The sequence below is a fragment of the Nannospalax galili genome, unplaced genomic scaffold (assembly GCF_000622305.1).
Source record: "Nannospalax galili isolate Female #2095 unplaced genomic scaffold, S.galili_v1.0 scaffold933, whole genome shotgun sequence".
In the NCBI taxonomy this organism is placed as follows: Eukaryota; Metazoa; Chordata; class Mammalia; order Rodentia; family Spalacidae; genus Nannospalax; species Nannospalax galili.
In genome coordinates this window covers 579,463-596,257 of record NW_008333281.1, presented here as the reverse complement: position 1 = coordinate 596,257, position 16,795 = coordinate 579,463, and the positions used below count along the sequence as shown (strand labels likewise).

At 57.7% G+C, this 16,795-nt stretch overlaps 1 protein-coding gene across 9 annotated transcripts in view; it reads left to right on the top strand.

Moving 5' to 3' along the window:
• Window positions 1–16,795, top strand: part of Gse1 (Gse1 coiled-coil protein) — a 359,837-nt gene that overhangs the window by 298,613 nt on the left and 44,429 nt on the right. Inside the window, exon 1 of one of the 9 annotated variants that reach the window (XM_008827895.3) lies at window positions 15,441–15,592. The exons of 7 other annotated variants lie outside the window; for them this stretch is intronic. In XM_008827895.3, the coding sequence (XP_008826117.1) occupies window positions 15,586–15,592 (7 nt within the window). In that variant the 5' untranslated portion in view covers window positions 15,441–15,585. Of the gene's footprint in view, window positions 1–15,440; window positions 15,593–16,795 lie in introns of those variants that run through there. One more of the 9 variants, XM_029561020.1, reaches the window with a different exon arrangement.

The following is a 16,795-nucleotide window of genomic DNA, read 5'->3' as shown; positions in this document are numbered from 1 at the left end:
GCCCTGCCCTGGGCCAGCACAGCCTGTGTGAAAGTCTAATCTCCAATTTTATTCTGCTGGGCTGCGGCCCATTTGCATAATCCACACAGTCACCCTGGTTTTAATTGCCCACAACTCTGCAGAAAGATCATGTGGTTAAGTGGTAAATCATAATTAGATAAATAATTGGTTTGGCCACAGCAAGCTGCTTCTGTTACACCTGCCATCTGCTGGACCCGGTTTCTCTTCTGGCCACAACAATGCAGTTCTGATGACAGAGCTGCTGTTTCCTCCCCGGGGTGGAGGGGGCCTAGTGGAGGGGCTCAGAAACCGAGCCTGGAAAATTGCCCGGTTGCCGGGGTCTCTCTCCCAGAGCAGGCGTGCCCCACACCCGCCATTCATCACCCTGCCTGCTTAATGCATCCAGGCCTGGCTTCCCCGCGGAAACGGGAGGAGGCCTAGCCCGGCCTGCTTGGACTCGCAGATCACCAGTGCAAGGGCTTGCCTGGGTCTGCTCTCAGGGGCTTGTGGGGGGCTAGAGGGCAGGGCTGGAGCGGGCAGACCTCCCTGCCCACTGCGGTCAGCTCGTCCATCTGCTGTTCCCTGGAAGCTCCATTCTTTCCATGCTATAGGCCCATCTGTGAGCCAAGTCTCCAGGGGCATTGGGATGCTGGACTGGCCTGTCTCCTGGCTGGGCCTTGCAGGGACGGGGGCGGGCAGGGGGACGCCTGCCATTCAGGCTGGTCTTCCACAGGGCTTCAGCCCCCTGGACACTAGGACTGCTCCGGCTGCTTGTTCACCCATCCTCTGTCCCTTGGGCGTTCACTCTCACCATCTGGCACTTCCTAAGTGCTGTCCTGAGTTCTAGAACCTGTCCCTGTGGGCCATGCCATCCTGAGTGACCTGAGCCAGTTCCTCTGGCTCTCAGGCCTGTTCCTCATCACTGGCCCTGCACTGTTTGCTTGTGAAGATCAAAGGATGGGTCCAGGCAAAGTTACTAGGGACGCCATACCGCATGCCACATACCGCAGGGCAGACGCAAAGTGCTTGTTACCAGCCCACCTTTGTCCTCTTGAGTCTTGGGAGCTGAGAGTGCCCTGATGGCCCCACTGTATAGTGGGGAGGACCCAGGAACACTCATGGGACAGCAAGCAGGTGGGGTGGAAAGAATTGGCCTCTGGGCCCCCTCAGACCTGTGCCCCACCCTCTAGCTGAGCACAGATGGGCACCAAGGCCCCATTGCACTCCCACTGTCCCTGCAGCCCCTCCGCAACCTGCCTGCTCCCTGCAAGGCCTGCACAGGCCTTCCCCACCAGTCTCTGGGCCTTTACTCTAAAGTCTTCCGGTGTGAGACTGAGTGCTCGGGGCTGCACGCTGAGACCTTCAGCCCCGGCCGAGGACCACTGGGCACAGCTGCAGCTCATTCATGCCCTCTTTGGACTGATCCAGACATCTGTGTCTGCTTTCCTGAAGCCCACGGGTGCTGCTGGAAATCTTGGGTCAGGCTTACAGGGCTAGGTCAGGGATGTCAGATAAGTTGTTTCCCATCAGCCAGTCACCCACCAGCCATTTTTCTTCATTCCTTTTCTCCATCGTCCGTTTTTAAATCATCATCCTCTTCCTTTTATGCATCCATTTACACTTTACCCACCTGTTCTCCCACCTCTGCCCATCTGTCCGTCTGTCTATCCGTCCGTTACCTATTCATCTATCACTCACCCGCCCCGACACACATCCATCCACTCACCTACACACCTGAAGGAGGGACCTGACGAACCTTGGCTGTAGACCCCTCTGCTGACTTGGGAGGTGAGGCCTTAAAGCACTTTGCTGGGGTGGGGATCATCTGTGACCTCTGTAGTCTTCTAGTCTTGACTTTTCAAAGTCTCCCTCAAGGGCATCTGAGGGTCCAAACTCTGGGCTGTGCGCTGGGCTCCTCAGACTTTGCCTGTTCTCCACTGCATGTGTGAACCGAGCTCAGGCGCCCCCTACCCTCGCTCCCAGGCTGTGGCTACAGTTAGACCCAGCATGCAATGCAGTCCCAGAGCAAAGCACCAGCCATGTCTGGCTGTGAGGTTTGAGACTTCACGTTAAATGAACAATTCTTTCCCTTCATCACAAGAGCCACATTTCAAGTGCTGGTTGCCACGTTCAGGGCTGGTGGCTGCTTCTCTGGTAGATGGTGGTTTTTAGCCTTCAGCTGTTACTGGAGTCAGGCTAGATTTTTCTAGATTCCCCCTTAGGGGGTAAGGGAGGGAGGAGGAGCCAGACCTTACTTTTGTCATCTGTGGTGCTGGGTGACCTGGGTTTAGTCACTTGGTATCTCTGATCTATCCAGATGGGGTTTGGTGGCAGGTGGAGGAGGGTACCCATCACCTCTTGGAATGGTAGAAAGGGAACTTGAAGGTGAGACCAGCAGTGCTCATCCAGGACTGGGGACTTTGCTGTAAAACCACAGGACATGAAAATAGCCTGTGAGCTCTAAGATGTGATTCCTGAGGGCTGGCCGCTGAACAGAGCCAGGGCAAGGTCCCTGTGCCCGTGGGGAGGTGAGAGTTCTTCCTCTTCTCCTTCCTGGGTCTCTTTCTTCCATGCTAGGGAAGCCCTCCTACAGCCCTCCAGACTCCTGTCCCCAGGTATATGCTGAACTGGAAAGGGCAGCTTGGTGGGCAGCCTTCCTCGCAGGGCATGCCTCCCTCCTGAGGCCTGGCTCCTGCCCGCTGTGCCCGCCACCCACGATGCATGCAGACAGCCAGCTCTGACCTTCAGGAATGGCCTGGTGAATCACAGTGTTTAAGACAGCACCAGCTCCTCACACAGCCACTGGAGATGGCTGAGCCCCTTTGCCACTGCAGAAGTTAAGGCCGGGAGAGTGTCCACCAGTCACCCCACCTGGGCCTGTTCTCTGTGGCCGAGCACTGCGATGGGTGGTGGCTGGGTTCATCTCGATGGGCTCCGAGGCACTGGCCACTGTGTCTACTCCGTAAGCCTCAAATGAGTCTCCTTGTTTGCCAGAGTAGAGACCTGTGAACTGTGGTCACTGGGGTGGCCGGGCAATGATTGGAGGCACATGCTGCCAAGGCTTGCCCTCCCCCATTACCCACCGGGCCTCGGGGCCCACCCCTCCGACTCCACTTAATTATTTTCTGTGGCTGTTGTGAATTAAATCTCCTGATAACCGCAGGGTAGGGCCTGCTCGCATCTCCGGGCACCCACAGAAGTTGTTAAATGGATAATGTTGACTTACTCTGGGGACCCAATTCTCTCTGAATATAATTCCCCTTCCAGTTACCGGGAGCTTCTTGGAGAAACCATAAAAATAATAATAAACACGTCTCTGCAGTAGAGGCTGTTGAGGACGGAGGTGGGCAGGAGAAATCACCTGAAATTCAAAGAGTATCACGCTACAGCTCTGATGAGGAAGCCGGTGTCTAAGTGGCCCCGAGTGCAAAGGGGGGTGGTTTGAGGATGTTGGCTCCAGACTCCATCCTGGATCCCCCACATCAGGGGAGCTGAGGGAGGCAGGCAGGCAGCTTCGTTTCTGCGGCTGTTCTTGTTGGTAGAGTTGGGAAGATAGATCCCAGGTACCCAGCGGACCACCTGTCCTGCCCGCTGTGGCTACAGGAGACATCCTCATCTGTCTTTGGGGGAAATGGAAGCACTTGCCTGGTTGCTTCTCCTCCCCCTGTTCCTCCTCTTCCTCCCCCTCCCCCCATCTGCTTCCATCTGTTTGTGACATGCATAGACTGGTCACCTGTGTACAGACAGCTTTTCTGGTGCCTTCTTCCTCTTAACAGGACAGTGACAGAGGTTCCCCAGTGATAGAGACCTGCTAAGGTCCCTGTGGCCTGTGGCTTCTGAGTGGTTCAGGTCTTGTCTAAATGTGTCGCTACAGCTCTGTGCAGCTGCCCAGGGACCTAAGTCCTTTTTCTAGTCCACCCAACACCACACAGAAGCTTGGAGCAGTGCCTGGTTTTAGGATGGCACCTTGGTTATCAGGAGAGCTCGTGGGGGACTTTCCAAGGTCATGTGCACTTTGCTGGCTGAGTCAGGAACGGAACTCCTGAGCTGGTCTGTGTGAACCGGGAGCTCGAACTGCCAGCCAAGCAGGTCTGTGCAGAGGGTGAGAACGGAATGGGGGGGGGACTCTGCGTCTGAGATGTGGGTCCGAGGAGGGACCTGGGAGCTGCAGGACCTGAGGGAGGGCGAGGCCCAGGGCACTCTGCAGGCCTCTGTCACTCCCTGGAAAGGAGGTGTATTGATCTGGGGTGACCTAGTGTGACGTGACAGGGTGTGTGGGCTGTGTGTGGCTTTTCAGATCATCTGGAGCTGGTGAGAGACAACAGAACAGGTATTTTTTTTCCAAGGACAGTCTAGTAGCACAGATATGACACCCTAAGACAAGTGTGTGGTTACCTCTGAGCTGGCTCTCGGCACTCCAGAGATGCCTACACCCCTTGTTTGCCCCTTTGTTTTGGGAGTTCTTCTGGGTGACTGGTGAGGGTGTGTCTCCCCCCCCCCCCCCCCCCGCCCAATGTTCACATCAGCTCTAGCCCACAGAGCTCATGGAGCAAAGGGTGAAGACTGTGTCTCTGTGTGCTGGGTCCTGGGATCAGCCTGGATGCTATCTTGGAAGCCTTCCTGGAGGAGGTGAGGTTTTCAGTCCCAGCCTATAGAAAGAGGGCAGTTGCTCAAAGTGAGGGGTAGGAAGGGCCAAGCAGGACTCCATGCCTGGCAGAGACTTCAGCACTTGAGGAAAACCCTGTGCGGCTCAGGAGGGACTGAGCTTTCGCCCAAGGCCCACCATGGGAGTGGGGACTGGAAATACAGTGTGTGGATTACAAGTGTGAGGTCTTGAGGGTAGGAACAACAGTGGATGCAGCCTTTGGGGGCGCTCTAGAGGTGGGTCAAGGAAGGCACCCACCCATAAGACATAGGAGGTGCTGTTGGGTGTGCCGGGACAGATGGCAGGAGAGGGCAGGCACTGCTGGCTGCCAGGTTCCTGTGGAGTCAGAGGAAGAGCAGAGCCACTCTGGGGCAGCCTCCGGCAAGGCTGGCCACTCTGACCCCAGGTGGCCACCCTGGGCCACAGATGGCAAGAAAGTGTCTGAGGGCGGGACCCAGATGAGTTCTAGTTGGGAACAGGTGAAGTCCCCACCTGGGAAATGACAGGCTGAGGTGGATAGGGAGACTGAGGCGAGGAGGCCAGTGGCTCTGCCTCACTCCTGGGGCCTGCTGCCACTCAGAGCACTGGGCATCTGGCCAGAAGCGCCATACAGATCCAGCTGTGAGCATCTTAAGCTTAACCTTTCCTCTTTGATTATTTCAGTCTGTGACACCAAATTATAAAGACATAAACACAAAAGCAGACGCCAGGGGATCCTCCCAGCCGCCCAGAGCCAGCAGACGTCGGGCCTTGCCCTCGAGGCCCACAGAGCCTCCTTTCCTGGCAAGCCAAGGTCCCCTCTCCTGGGGACAGGAGGCTTGTTCCCTGATGGGCTTCCCTCCTGGGTAAAATTAAGAAAGGACAGGAATGAGGGGTGGGAGAAGAAAGCGGGGGATTCAGCCGGGTGTGCAGCCCACATCTGTAATCCTAGCATTCAGGAGGCTGAGCAGGAGGGCGCAAGTATGAAGCTAGCCTGGTGCCACAGTAAGACTCCATCTCAGAAAACTATAAACAAAACAGGAGAGTAGTTCTAGAGAGTTCTCTGGGTTCAAACCACCTCAGTCCACAGCCCGAGATGTGGTCTGAATTGGGCACTCTGGAACCACAGGAAGACTCTAGGCTGTAGGCCAAACGCAGGCCCATCGAGGGCATCAAAGGTCAGGGTCAGCGTAGAGGACTGGGGCTGTTCTGCACTGCCCTTCTGGGCTTTAAAAAATATTTTTTTAATTTAAATTTTTTAAATTCACTTTTATGTGTTTGAGTGTTTATTTACATGTATGTAAGTGTACCACATGCCTGCAATGCCCATGGAGGTCAGAAGAGGGCGTTGGATCCCCTGGAACTGGAGTTGACAGGTGTTAGCCACCATGTGGGTGCTGGGAACCCAACCTGGGTCCTCTGCAAGAACAGCCAGTGCTCTTAACTGCTGAGCCATCTCTCCAGTACCCACTCTGTGGGCTTTTAAACCTGCAGGGGACATCAAAGCAGGGTCACCTGTGTGTGTGTGTGTGTGTGTGTGTGTGTGTGTGTGTGTGTGTTAGGAAGGCATCCTTAACATCTGTGTGGATCCGTGTGGAGCCCCTGGGGAACAACCCTTGACCTCTGTCCTTCAGCAGGCACCTGTCCCCAGGCAGAGAGGCCCAACACTTGTCCCCCAGGATATGAGTGTCTCTCTGTGGAGTGGCCTGGGCCAGGACTTAGTGTGGGCCTCCTTCCTATTCCAGAGATGGGCCAGGCAGAGATAACCCCTAACCTCCTAGAACTTGTGTTCCTGTGGGTCAGGAGGCAGAAGTGCACGCACAGGGTGGAGCCAAGTCCCTTCTGATCACTGCCCTCTTGTCCTCTCGTACCCCCTTAGGGGCCACACAAATCTCAGGACAGGGGTCCAGGATGGGGGCCTCCCACCCACCTGGCTTCTCTCTGCCATCTCCGCAGGCCCGCCCAGGTGACAGATGTCTTTTTTGCAGCAGGTGATGTGAGCAGTTCCAGGCTGAGTGGAGACAGGTGGGTACATTTCAGTGTCATGACCTCCAGCTGCTCAGAGTTTGAGGTCACAAGGCTGAGGGCAGAGGCCCGCAGTTTTGTGGGGGGCTCAGTGGGAGGGAGGGAGGGGACATGGTGACCTCCCCTGCTGCAGGGCTCAGAGCCACCTGCTGACCCACATCAGTGTGTATGTCCATAGAGAGTCAGGGAAGTTCCCTGGAGCAAGGCTTGATTTCTCGTGACCAACTCTTGTGACTGCCTGCCTGAAATGCTTGTGGGCTATGGTGCTAGGGGAAGGGGAGTTTCCAGGGCACACAGCTCTCTGGGTCTGCTTTGGAAAATACCCTCCCTGTCCCCTGTCCGCCGCTTCCATTTTAAAGTGTACAGTGCCCTCATCTGTAATCTCAGCACTTTGGAAGGGGAAGAGGATCAGTGCAAAACATTTTTGGTTACACAGCAAATTCAAAACCAGCTTGGGATGTATGAGAGACTGTCTCAAAAAGGAGAGGGGCTGGAGAAGATGGCTTAGCAGGTAAGAGCACTGGCTGCTCTTGCAGAGGACCTGGGTTCAATTCCCAGCACTCACATGGCCGCTAACACTGTAATTCCAGATCCACAGGATCTGATGCCCTCTTCTGACCTTTGTGGGCATTGCATGACACAAGTATATTTACATACATGCAATCAAAACACTCCTATGCATAAAATATTTTTTGAAAATTTTATAAAGAGACGCTGGGCATGATGGTGCACGCCTTTAATCCCAGCACTCGGGAGGCAGAGGCAGGTAGATCTCTGTGAGTTCGAGGCCAGCCCGGTCTCCGTAGTGAATCCAGGCCAGCTGGGGCTACAGGGAGATCCTGTCTCAAAAAGATCAAAAACAAAAACAAAACAAAATTTTATAATAAAGAGAACTTTTCCTTCCTTCTATCCTTCCTTCCTTCCTCCCTCCCTTCCTCCCTCCCTCCCTCCTTCCCTTTTTGAGACAGGGTCTCCCTATAGCCCCAGCTGGCCTGGAACTCACTAGGTAGACCATGCTGGCCTTGAACTCACAGAGATCCGCCTACCTCTGCCTCCCGAGTACTGGGACTAAAGGCGTGCACCACCACACCTGGCTAGAGCTATTTTTAAATGCACAGTGCTAGAGTTGAGCGTGGTGGTACACGCCTTTAATCCTAGCACTCTGGAGACAGAAGCAGGCCAATCTCTGAGTTCCAGGCCAGCCTGGGCTACAGAATGAAGCTACTGTCTTAGAAAACAATTGCCCAGTGGCATCCTTACAGTTGAACAACTACAGGCCTAGCTATCCTGATCTAGAACAGACCTGTGGCCCTGGAAACGACCCCAGGAGAGCAGCCGGGCCATTCCTTCCCCACCCCCAGCCACTGATCCCTCAGCTCTGCCTCTGAATCTGGATCTGCCCACCCGGACACTCCACATCAGCGGACTCTTGAAACACATCTCTGGGCCAGCTTCTGTCCCTGAGCATGATGTTTTTGAGGTTCATCACGCCTGCGTTCGAACTTCTCTTTTTCTTTCTTTTTTGAGCCAAGGTTCTCACTATGTGCCTCATCCTGCCTCAGCCTCCCAAATGCTGGGTTATAGGTATAAGCCACCATGTATGACCTTCATTTCTTTTCAGGGCCAAATAATACCCCACTGAATGGAAATACCACACTTAAAAAACCCGTTCCCTCTCCCATTCAGGCTATCAGCTATCCCCTCTGACTATTGTGAATGATAACTACTGTGAACACTTGTGCACCAGGCTTTGTGTGATTGTGGGTGTCTATTCTTTGTTACTGTATCCATCTACCATGTAACATATATCAGGACCCCATTTTTCATGGCTTAATAATATTCCATCATGTTTTGGCTACTTATTTGGGGGTTGTCATTGGCTCCGTGTACAACCTGTAGACTTGTGTCTAAGGTGACCAGCCAGGCCAAAGACCAAAAACCTACTGAGGGCTGTGCTTGCTCTTCCAAGCTGCTGGTCCAGTTCTTGCACTGTGAGGAAGAGAGGGAAGTCCTGCTGTCCTGGGCTCAAAAACATGTCCTCATAAAAACTCCATTTCCATCTGCTATCCCCTTCCATGGGCCCACTCACACCAAACTGAAGTACTTGGCTCAGGCAGTGGCCCCAGCCCTGGGCATGGCTCTTGCTAGTTTATCCTGTCCATTCCTCAGGCAGGTGGGGATGGGTGGTAGTGTGTACGTCGGCACCAGAGGCCATCCCAGCGACCCCCTTTGCCCCCCTATATAGAGGTACCTCCTCCCACAACAGGGAGTGGGACTCTGAGAGCTGTGATCGCAGGTTTGCTTTTGAGGGTTGGGGTCATGGCACTCTGGTGGCCTGGTGGGTACCATGTGCTGGGATGGTCCATCCCCAGCAAGGCACAAATAAATGAAACTTGTTTTTATATGACTACTGAATGCGGGTCTGGGTTAGGGGATTCTGGGAGAGGTGTGAGGGTCGGTCGGCAGGTGGAAAAAAGCCCGCCGACGACACAGAGTTATTCAGTGGCAGCCCTGTGGGAAGATTGGAGATGTGGTGATGAGGTGGTATCTGTTGGTCAGAGGCCTCAATGCCAAGCTTAGGGATGAGCAGCCTGGACCCTGGAGCTTGTCCTGGTGGGGACAGAAGCGGAGAGAGGAGGCATGCTTGCTGTAAACAGGTTTTTGTGTTTACACGTCGACGGAGATGAGTATGAGCTCATTGATTTTGGTGGCTGCTCCCGGACCCTCCTCCCCACCCCTACCCTGGCTGCTTATGCTCTGTGCCCTTGAAGCCAGGGCCCTGCATCTGTCTGGGCTTCTCTCTCTCTAAACAGGCCTGCCAGGTAGATGGGACTCTGAGTGTGCTGTGCTTTCTTAAAAGCCTGCTAAAATAAGACCACTCAGGGACCTGGCCTGCCTGGCTGTCCATCACAAACAGACAGTAGGGTTTGGTCAGATTTCTTTCAAACATCAGAAATGGGGAGTAGTCATGGGAGGAGATGGAGATCTGGCACCCCACCTAGACAAGGGGCCCTGGCTGTGCTGAGCCATAGGGTGGGGAAGGTCCCATGTACCCAAGGTGATCCCCCCATCAACATGGCAGGGACAGGTGCCTCTCAGGGTATACTGTGTGGGCTTGCTGTGAATGAAAGTGAGACAGTCGGGGAACAGTCAGGGAGTTGTAGAGATCTGGCTGATGACTCGCAGCAGACACTGGGGACAGGGGTGGTTCAGCTAGAACCCCGTCCAAAGGTTCAGCCAGGCAGATACTGGGTCCTCTCAGACCTCAGAAACCAAGGATTTGAACTTGAACAGGGCCAGGCCATCCAGGCCAGCGACCACTGGCATGCCAGTGACCGGGTGGGTTGTCTATCATTGCTGACTTAAGAGCCTGGAACCAGCAATCCCAGGGGCTCTTCCAAGAGTCTCTGCCCCCCTGGAGGGTCCAAGCATTTCCACCCTTTCCCTTCCTGGCCGTCGCCCAGCCTTATAAAGTTTAAAGGTTTTAAATGCAAATATTTCTCTTTTATAGATGCCAGCTGTCTCCAGAGAGCCTGATCCCTTCTCACTCAACTTTATTGTACAATTAGCTTCTCATTGGGTACGAGCTGGGAGGCTGGGGGGGGGCACTGGTGGGGGAGGAGAGCCGAGCTCTGAGCCAAGGGCCCTGGAAGCAGCCTTTGGGTAATGTGGTAGTGGCTGGGGCAGCCTGGGTCACAAGGTGAAGTGGTGCTGGGAGAGGGAGGGGCGGTGGGGGCCGAGGAAGCAGGGCCCTGAGCCTGTAGGGTTGGTACGTTGCCCTTGGCTCTCTGGGGTGTCTAAGGGAGCCTCAGTACCGGGTGGAGGGGCTTCTGATTCGGAGACACGAGCTGGGGCAGTTGGTGGCTGGGACACTCTCCTGTTAAGAGACATAAAAGCAGCCAGCCAGAGCACACTGGCTCCCCGGCTCCCCTCAAGTGCCCTCTCCCCGCCCGCCTTCCAGCCGAGCACCGCGGCGTCCCCATTCACCGGGGCTCCTCTGCGTTCACAAAGCGAGGCAATTAGAATTGAAAATCTATGCAAAACAGCTGTTAACTGATTGTAAAGGAGCGCAGCTGTGTGCGGGGTGCGGGTGGGAGTCCGCCGGCTGAAAGGCAGGAAGTGGCACAGAGGCCCTGGGTTAAGAGGAAAACTCCCCCACGACTAAGGGGATCTGCCAGGCCTTAACCTTCCGGCTTCCCCTGACCTTGGCCTCTACAGCCACCAGATCGTGCCTGGGATGTAGGGGGTGGGGGCTCCTCCCCCGGACAGCCCCTGCCTCTTTCGCTCTGCATGGTGTTCTGGGTCAGCAGGACATCCAGCCTGACTTTCACTGCTGAGACACCCAGACCTGGCTGGGGAGACCTTGAAACCCCACCAACTCCAGGGTGCCGTTCCTGCTACAGGCCAGGAGCACTTAGTAAAGAGAAATACTCCTTCCCAGGCCCTGCCTTGGAGATCTTAGCGCCTGGCTGGCAGCCTGGGCTGTTGTCTGACAAGGCCAGCCTGGAGCTGTGAATTCCAGAGGTGGGATGGGAAAGGCTCCTTGGAAGAGAGATTGCCAAGGATTTGAAGAGTGGCCACTGAGACGGGACAGAAGGGGCAGGGAAGAGAGTGGGGGAGGTGGAGCACTGGGGGCTGTGCAGAGGACTTGAAGGTGGTGCCTTGTTGGATGGCTGGGCAGACCCCTCTCTCTGCTCCTCAGTTTTTCATGTCCCCACATAACCCAGATGATTTTCAGGACACCAAGTGGACATCAGAGACGCTGGTCCTGGAGGTGCTGAGCTGCCATAGTCCCAGAGTCTGTCCGTCCTTCCAGAGGCAGAACTTGAACTGGGGGGTTCTCCTGAGTCTCAGCCTCTGGAATCTCTGGGATGACAGACCCGGCTGACGGTCTCTTCTTGGTCAGGGGGTGATAAGGTAGTTTACCCAGAAATGCTGCCGGGTAACACAGCCTCGGTCTGGGAGTCAGGCTGTGTTCCAATTTCTGAGCCTGAGGCAGGTTAATTAACCTTCTTGGGTCTCCTGACTCTAGGCATTGGAGGTCACCACCTGCCTCCCCGAGCCTGGAGGGGACTGGATGACAGGAGCTGAGCAGCTCTGTGCGTGTTGGGTGCTGGGAAAGTGGCTGTGAGGTCTTTACCTCTGGCCCACCGGAGTCTTGGGCTCTGGTATTTACTTGTACCCCCAGGCCAAGGTGGAGATGTCACTTTCAGGAAGAGGTGACAATGGAAGAGATACCTGCTGGGTTTCCGTCTGTCTTTTCCCTGGTCATCTCAAAGGAAGCAGGAAAAAAACCACTCGGGAACGCAGAACTCTGCCTGCCATCCGGGGTCCGACCCAGCCCTGCATAGGACCTAGTGGGCTTGTGGTAGTCTCTGGTGGTACCTGACCTGGCCCAGAGTCTGGTTGGTGGAATGGTCTGGACACTCCACCTGCCCTCTCACCTCCCCAATTCCCTGCTATTGCAAGGCCACACCTGTATGTGGCTGTCCGCCTCTGTTGTCTGCCCTGTGGCCTCTGCGAGCTGCCAGGGGGTACAATTTCAGTTGTCTCTCCAAAGTTCCTTTTTTTTTTTTTTTTTTTTTTGAAAAAGCCCCTACGGCCCCGGGGTTTTTAAAAAATTCTGACCAAGTCAAATTGACCTCACAGCTTTTAAAGATATCCTTAGATGATAGTATACTAGCCCCAACTCTTTTTTTTTTCCTTTTTTTTTTTTTTTTTTTTTGTGAAACAGCCCCTACGGCCTGCGTGTTTGTTGACTGGATAAACGCCCACACCTGCCTGCCTTTTTGGTAGGAGCCTTCCTCTGGGACCTGGGCACCCCTCCCCTCTTGGAGCCTGAGCTCCAGCCGGTCTTGGGAAGCTTTTTGAGGTTCCGAGGCTCTCAGTATGCCTGGGATTTGCAAAGACCCAGCCTAGCTGCCAACAGGTGAGGGGCTGGAGCCTACTGCTTGCTAATGTAGCAGGACCCTGGGAGGGAGGGAGGGAGGGGAGCCCCGGGTGGTCCCCTCCCCCCCTGCCCTTTCGGTCTCGCGTCCTTTATCAGCCAAGTTTCCCCGAACAAATGGGAAGTGGGGAAACAGCCAGGAGAGAGGCCTGTGCAGCAGAATTAGCTGGTGGGATGGGAGGGGCAGCTGCTCTGGAGGAAGCAAGGGGGGCACCCAGAGGGAGGCCAGCTTTAGTCTCTGTCTGGGGAATTAGCGGTCCATCCACCCTTCCCGTTACCCTTCCCGTTAGCAAGGGTCTCCAACGAGAGTCTCCAGGGACTGCGGCGGAGCAGTGCCTCCCTTAAACTTGGAGGCCGAGGTTCCCTACTGACTTCCTAGGGCCGGACTATGCCACCCATCTCCCGGCAACATTTTGTAGCCAGCCTGCACATAACTGGCTCAATGCTGTCCCCCTGCGGCCGCCAGGAGTTTCTGCCGGCCCTTCCTTACCTTGGGCAGGCTGTTCTGGGGACAGACTGGCTCTAGGTTGGACAAGCTTGGTAAGACACCTGGTTCATCTGCCAGCACGTAACCTTGAGCACTCCTGGGACCCCGAGTTTGGCCTTTAATGGAGCTAGAGTATATGGGAGGGAACAGCCAGCTCTTAAAAAAAAAAAAAAAAAAAAGCCAGGTGTTACCTCAGAGTGGTCAGCCACAAATTTTTACGCTCGGCCTGCCTGTTCCCGTGCAAACAGGTGGGAGACCTTGGCTTCCCCCCAACCCCTCCGCAAGGAGAAAGGTGCTGATGAGATTGGGAGGTAGGGCCTGGGTGTCGTTTCCTGGGGAACCTGGCCTGGAGGCTGCATGCAGCCAGGTGCGAGCTGATAGGCCCATTTACATATTGTCGTCCCCCCCCCCCCCCCGTAATCCAGGTGGGAAAGGGGCTGGGCCCGCCCCGGAGGTTTTTAATTTTGTTTTTACTGCTCCAGGCCAGTTGTTTCTTTCCCTCCTGACACCTCCTTGTTTTCCCCTGCCCCCTCCTACGCGCGACTCCCGGAGGGGTGGACGCTCCTTTCCGCACTCCCCGACGCCGGGGGAAGCCCGGTGATTCGGCCTGGCGGGTAAGGGACATACATTTCTAGAGGCCGCGCTGCGGAGTGTGGCGTGCATTAAAGCGTGGACCGAGGCGGCGGCCCGCAGAGAGGGCCCGGGTGGGGAGCAGCAGGCCGCCCCCTCTCGGCTACGACCCCGGTGGCCGCAGGTAGGAGCAGCAGCCGCGCAGCCCGGCTTGGCTTCACCGGCCGGTTTCCCTTTTCGTTTGTGGTCGGCTGGGAGCCTTGTGCAAGACCCGGGGGCCCCCGCGTGCGTCTCAGCAGCGTGCGACCCAGCCAGCGTGCGCCCCAGCTCCGCCCCGCCGGACACCGGCGGCTTCTGCGTCCTGCTGGCGCGGGCTCGGAGCGCGCCCGGCCCGCCAGCGTCACCGGGAACAGATGGATGGGGGTGGCTGGCGCCCCGCGCTCGCTCCCGTCGCAATCCGGGCTGGCGCAGGAGGAGGAAGGCGGAGGAGGCGGGGACGGCTGCGCGCCTGCCAAGCACTGCGCGGGCATGTCCCGGGGCCGGCAGCAGTGTGGGCTGGCACCGCGGTGGAAAGTTGAAACCCTCAGCCCGGCGCTGGGGTGGCCCCTGGGGGCTGGGGGTATGGTTGCCTCTGGTCTTAAAAGTCTGAAAGCGGCGGATCAGAGGCTAGGGAAGAGAGGGCGGGTGGGGACAGGACCCCAGGTCCTCTCCGCCACGACGCGGGGAGCCTCAGGCGCGCGCGCGAAGCCAGAGCCCTGGACAGGCTGTACCAGGGGACCCCCCCCCTCACCCGAGAGCTGCAGGGGGGCAGCGTGAGAGGCCAAAGGATCCCCGTCGGCATGCCCGCCCCTTTGACCCCTCGCTTCCTGGAGCCCCTGGTGGTGCGAAGGGGGAGGTGACTTGGGGACCCGCGGGTCGCGTTGGGGGCGGGGAGACTGGGGCCCACAGTCCCTCTCCGCGCCGCCTGTGGGTGCCCAGGAATTTCAGGACGCTCCCTGAGTCATCCCCGTCAAGTTCCTGGGTGAGGTATGGTGGGTGGGGTGGGGGGGGTGCCAGGAATGGGGAGGCGGTGCGCACTAGGGCCGGTGGCGCGGTGGGTCGTGCCAGTTTCTGGAGGCGGGCGGCCTCGCCTCTGACCGCAACCCCAGCTACTTAGTAAAGATGCTCCAGGCGCAGCGTCGCTTCTGTGGACTCGTTTCAGGACTGCACATCCTTGAAAGACCTTAGACCCCCGTCATATGGCCTGCCCAAAACTTCCTTAAAACGGGGTGGGGGCTTTCTAAAACTTTGGGGTCAGATGATAGTGGCTTGAATTCTTAACCTTACATCCTTTGGAGTTGGGGTACTAGATCAGGAATGGGGAGGGGATCAACACAGCCTATTCTTTAGGCCTCCCGAGCGCTGGGTTTCTCCCTCCACTCGCTTAGTGGGTGGCCAGGTGCCAGGCACCGTTCCAGGCGCCGAGGAAGCTGCTGCGAGGCTTGGATGGTCGTGTGGGGCACGCTGTAAGCCACTCCTCCTGAGTCAAGTGGCCACCAATGCCTCAGAGACTCCCGGGGGCCGGGGGTGGGCGGTGGGGCCTCTGCAGCGCTGCCATGTCCTAGGCTCACCTGGCCGGCCAGGCCCAGGCCAGCCGAGTGGCCGCGCTGGGTGCCGGGGTCGGTGAGCGCGTGCGTGTGCGCTTGCGGCTGAAACCCGACACCTCCCGCTGGCGCAGGTCAGGGAGCCGGGAGCGAGCCTGTGGCCCGGGAGTGGGCGGCGTTGCGCTTGGGTGTGTCCTCGGCGGCGGCGACAGCAGCAGGTGTTTCTTGGCCGGGGCCCCGGAAGCTCCACCTCCCCAAGCGGCCCCGGGTGAGATAAGCAGTTTAGACAAACACTGAGCGACGGTGGCTCCAGCATGTGTCAGGCGAGGCGGAGCAGCGGGGCCCTGGCATGAAAGGTGAGCGCTAGGGAGTGCGAGGGGGTGGTCCCCAAGATCCCCTCGCCGCCCCCCCCCAAGTTGTCGTGTTGCGCGCGGGGACAGCAGCCCGGGGCTAGCGCGGGCCTCTTCCGCGCGCGCGGCGATCCGGATCCGGGAGGGCGCGCGGCCCACCGCAAGCCAAGGTCCCGGGGCGCGCGGGGACGCGCCGGGTGGGTGGCCGCGGAAGCGCGCGGGGGCGGCCCTGGGAGCCGGTGGAAAACTTTGCAGCGGCGGGAGGGGGGCGGCCGTGGGCCCCAGGCAGGTGCTCGCTCCCCCCTCCGGCGCCCCACGGTGTCCCCCTCGGTCACCCCTCGCGACAGAGCGGGGACCGCAGCCTCCCGGGCCTCTGGCTCCGCGCCCCTCCCCCGAAGATGGCTGCCCGGCCCGGAGGTGGGGGGGAGAGACGACGGCGCTCCCGCTTGCTGCCCGGTCCCCCCCCCCCCAGCTCCGCCTGGATGCGCTCCCCGCCCCCCGCTCGCCGCCCGGCCGCGGAGTGGCCCGCCCGAGTGGAGCCGATTCAATTATATTGCAGCACCAGACACCTCGTCGCCCGCCCGCCTGCCTCTCCAGCAGGCTAATTAAATTCCCTCGGAGGAGGCGGAGCGGGAGCTGGGCGAGCCCTCCCCGCTGTGCGACTCCCCTCCGGGTGGCGACCCCGGGGGCTTCTGAGTACCCGGGGGCGCAGGAGCTAGGGGGGGAGGGACTGGGGGGGAGGCCCACCTTGCACGTGCTGGCTGGGGCCCACGACTGAGTTTGCAGGCGGGGTTGTGGGGGGGAAGCACCTGCCGCCCCCCGGCTGGATGGTGGGTGATGCCTGCCTGAGTTGAGTCGCTTTGGCGCTTGCAAACCATCCTTTGTCTGTGCGTTAAAGATACTAAACCCTTGCTAACCCCCGCGGTGTCTTATCTGCCGCCTTTGGGGCCCACACAGGTTGGGGTTTGGAAACAAAAAAGGCGGGACCACCAAATGGAAAAAAAGAAAAAAAAAAAACCAACAAAACCCTCCCCAAGATCCCCTTTGTAAAGGGGGGCTTGGGACAAAAGACGCAGCCTGACTCCGGGAGGGAGCATCCCTCCTAAGCGGATTTCCAGGACAGGGGACAAAGGGGCCGGAGGTCCTGGCTGGGCGCTTGGCCTTGGGTCTCCATCTCTGGCCTGGGATTCCAGGCTACCCCCTCCCCCT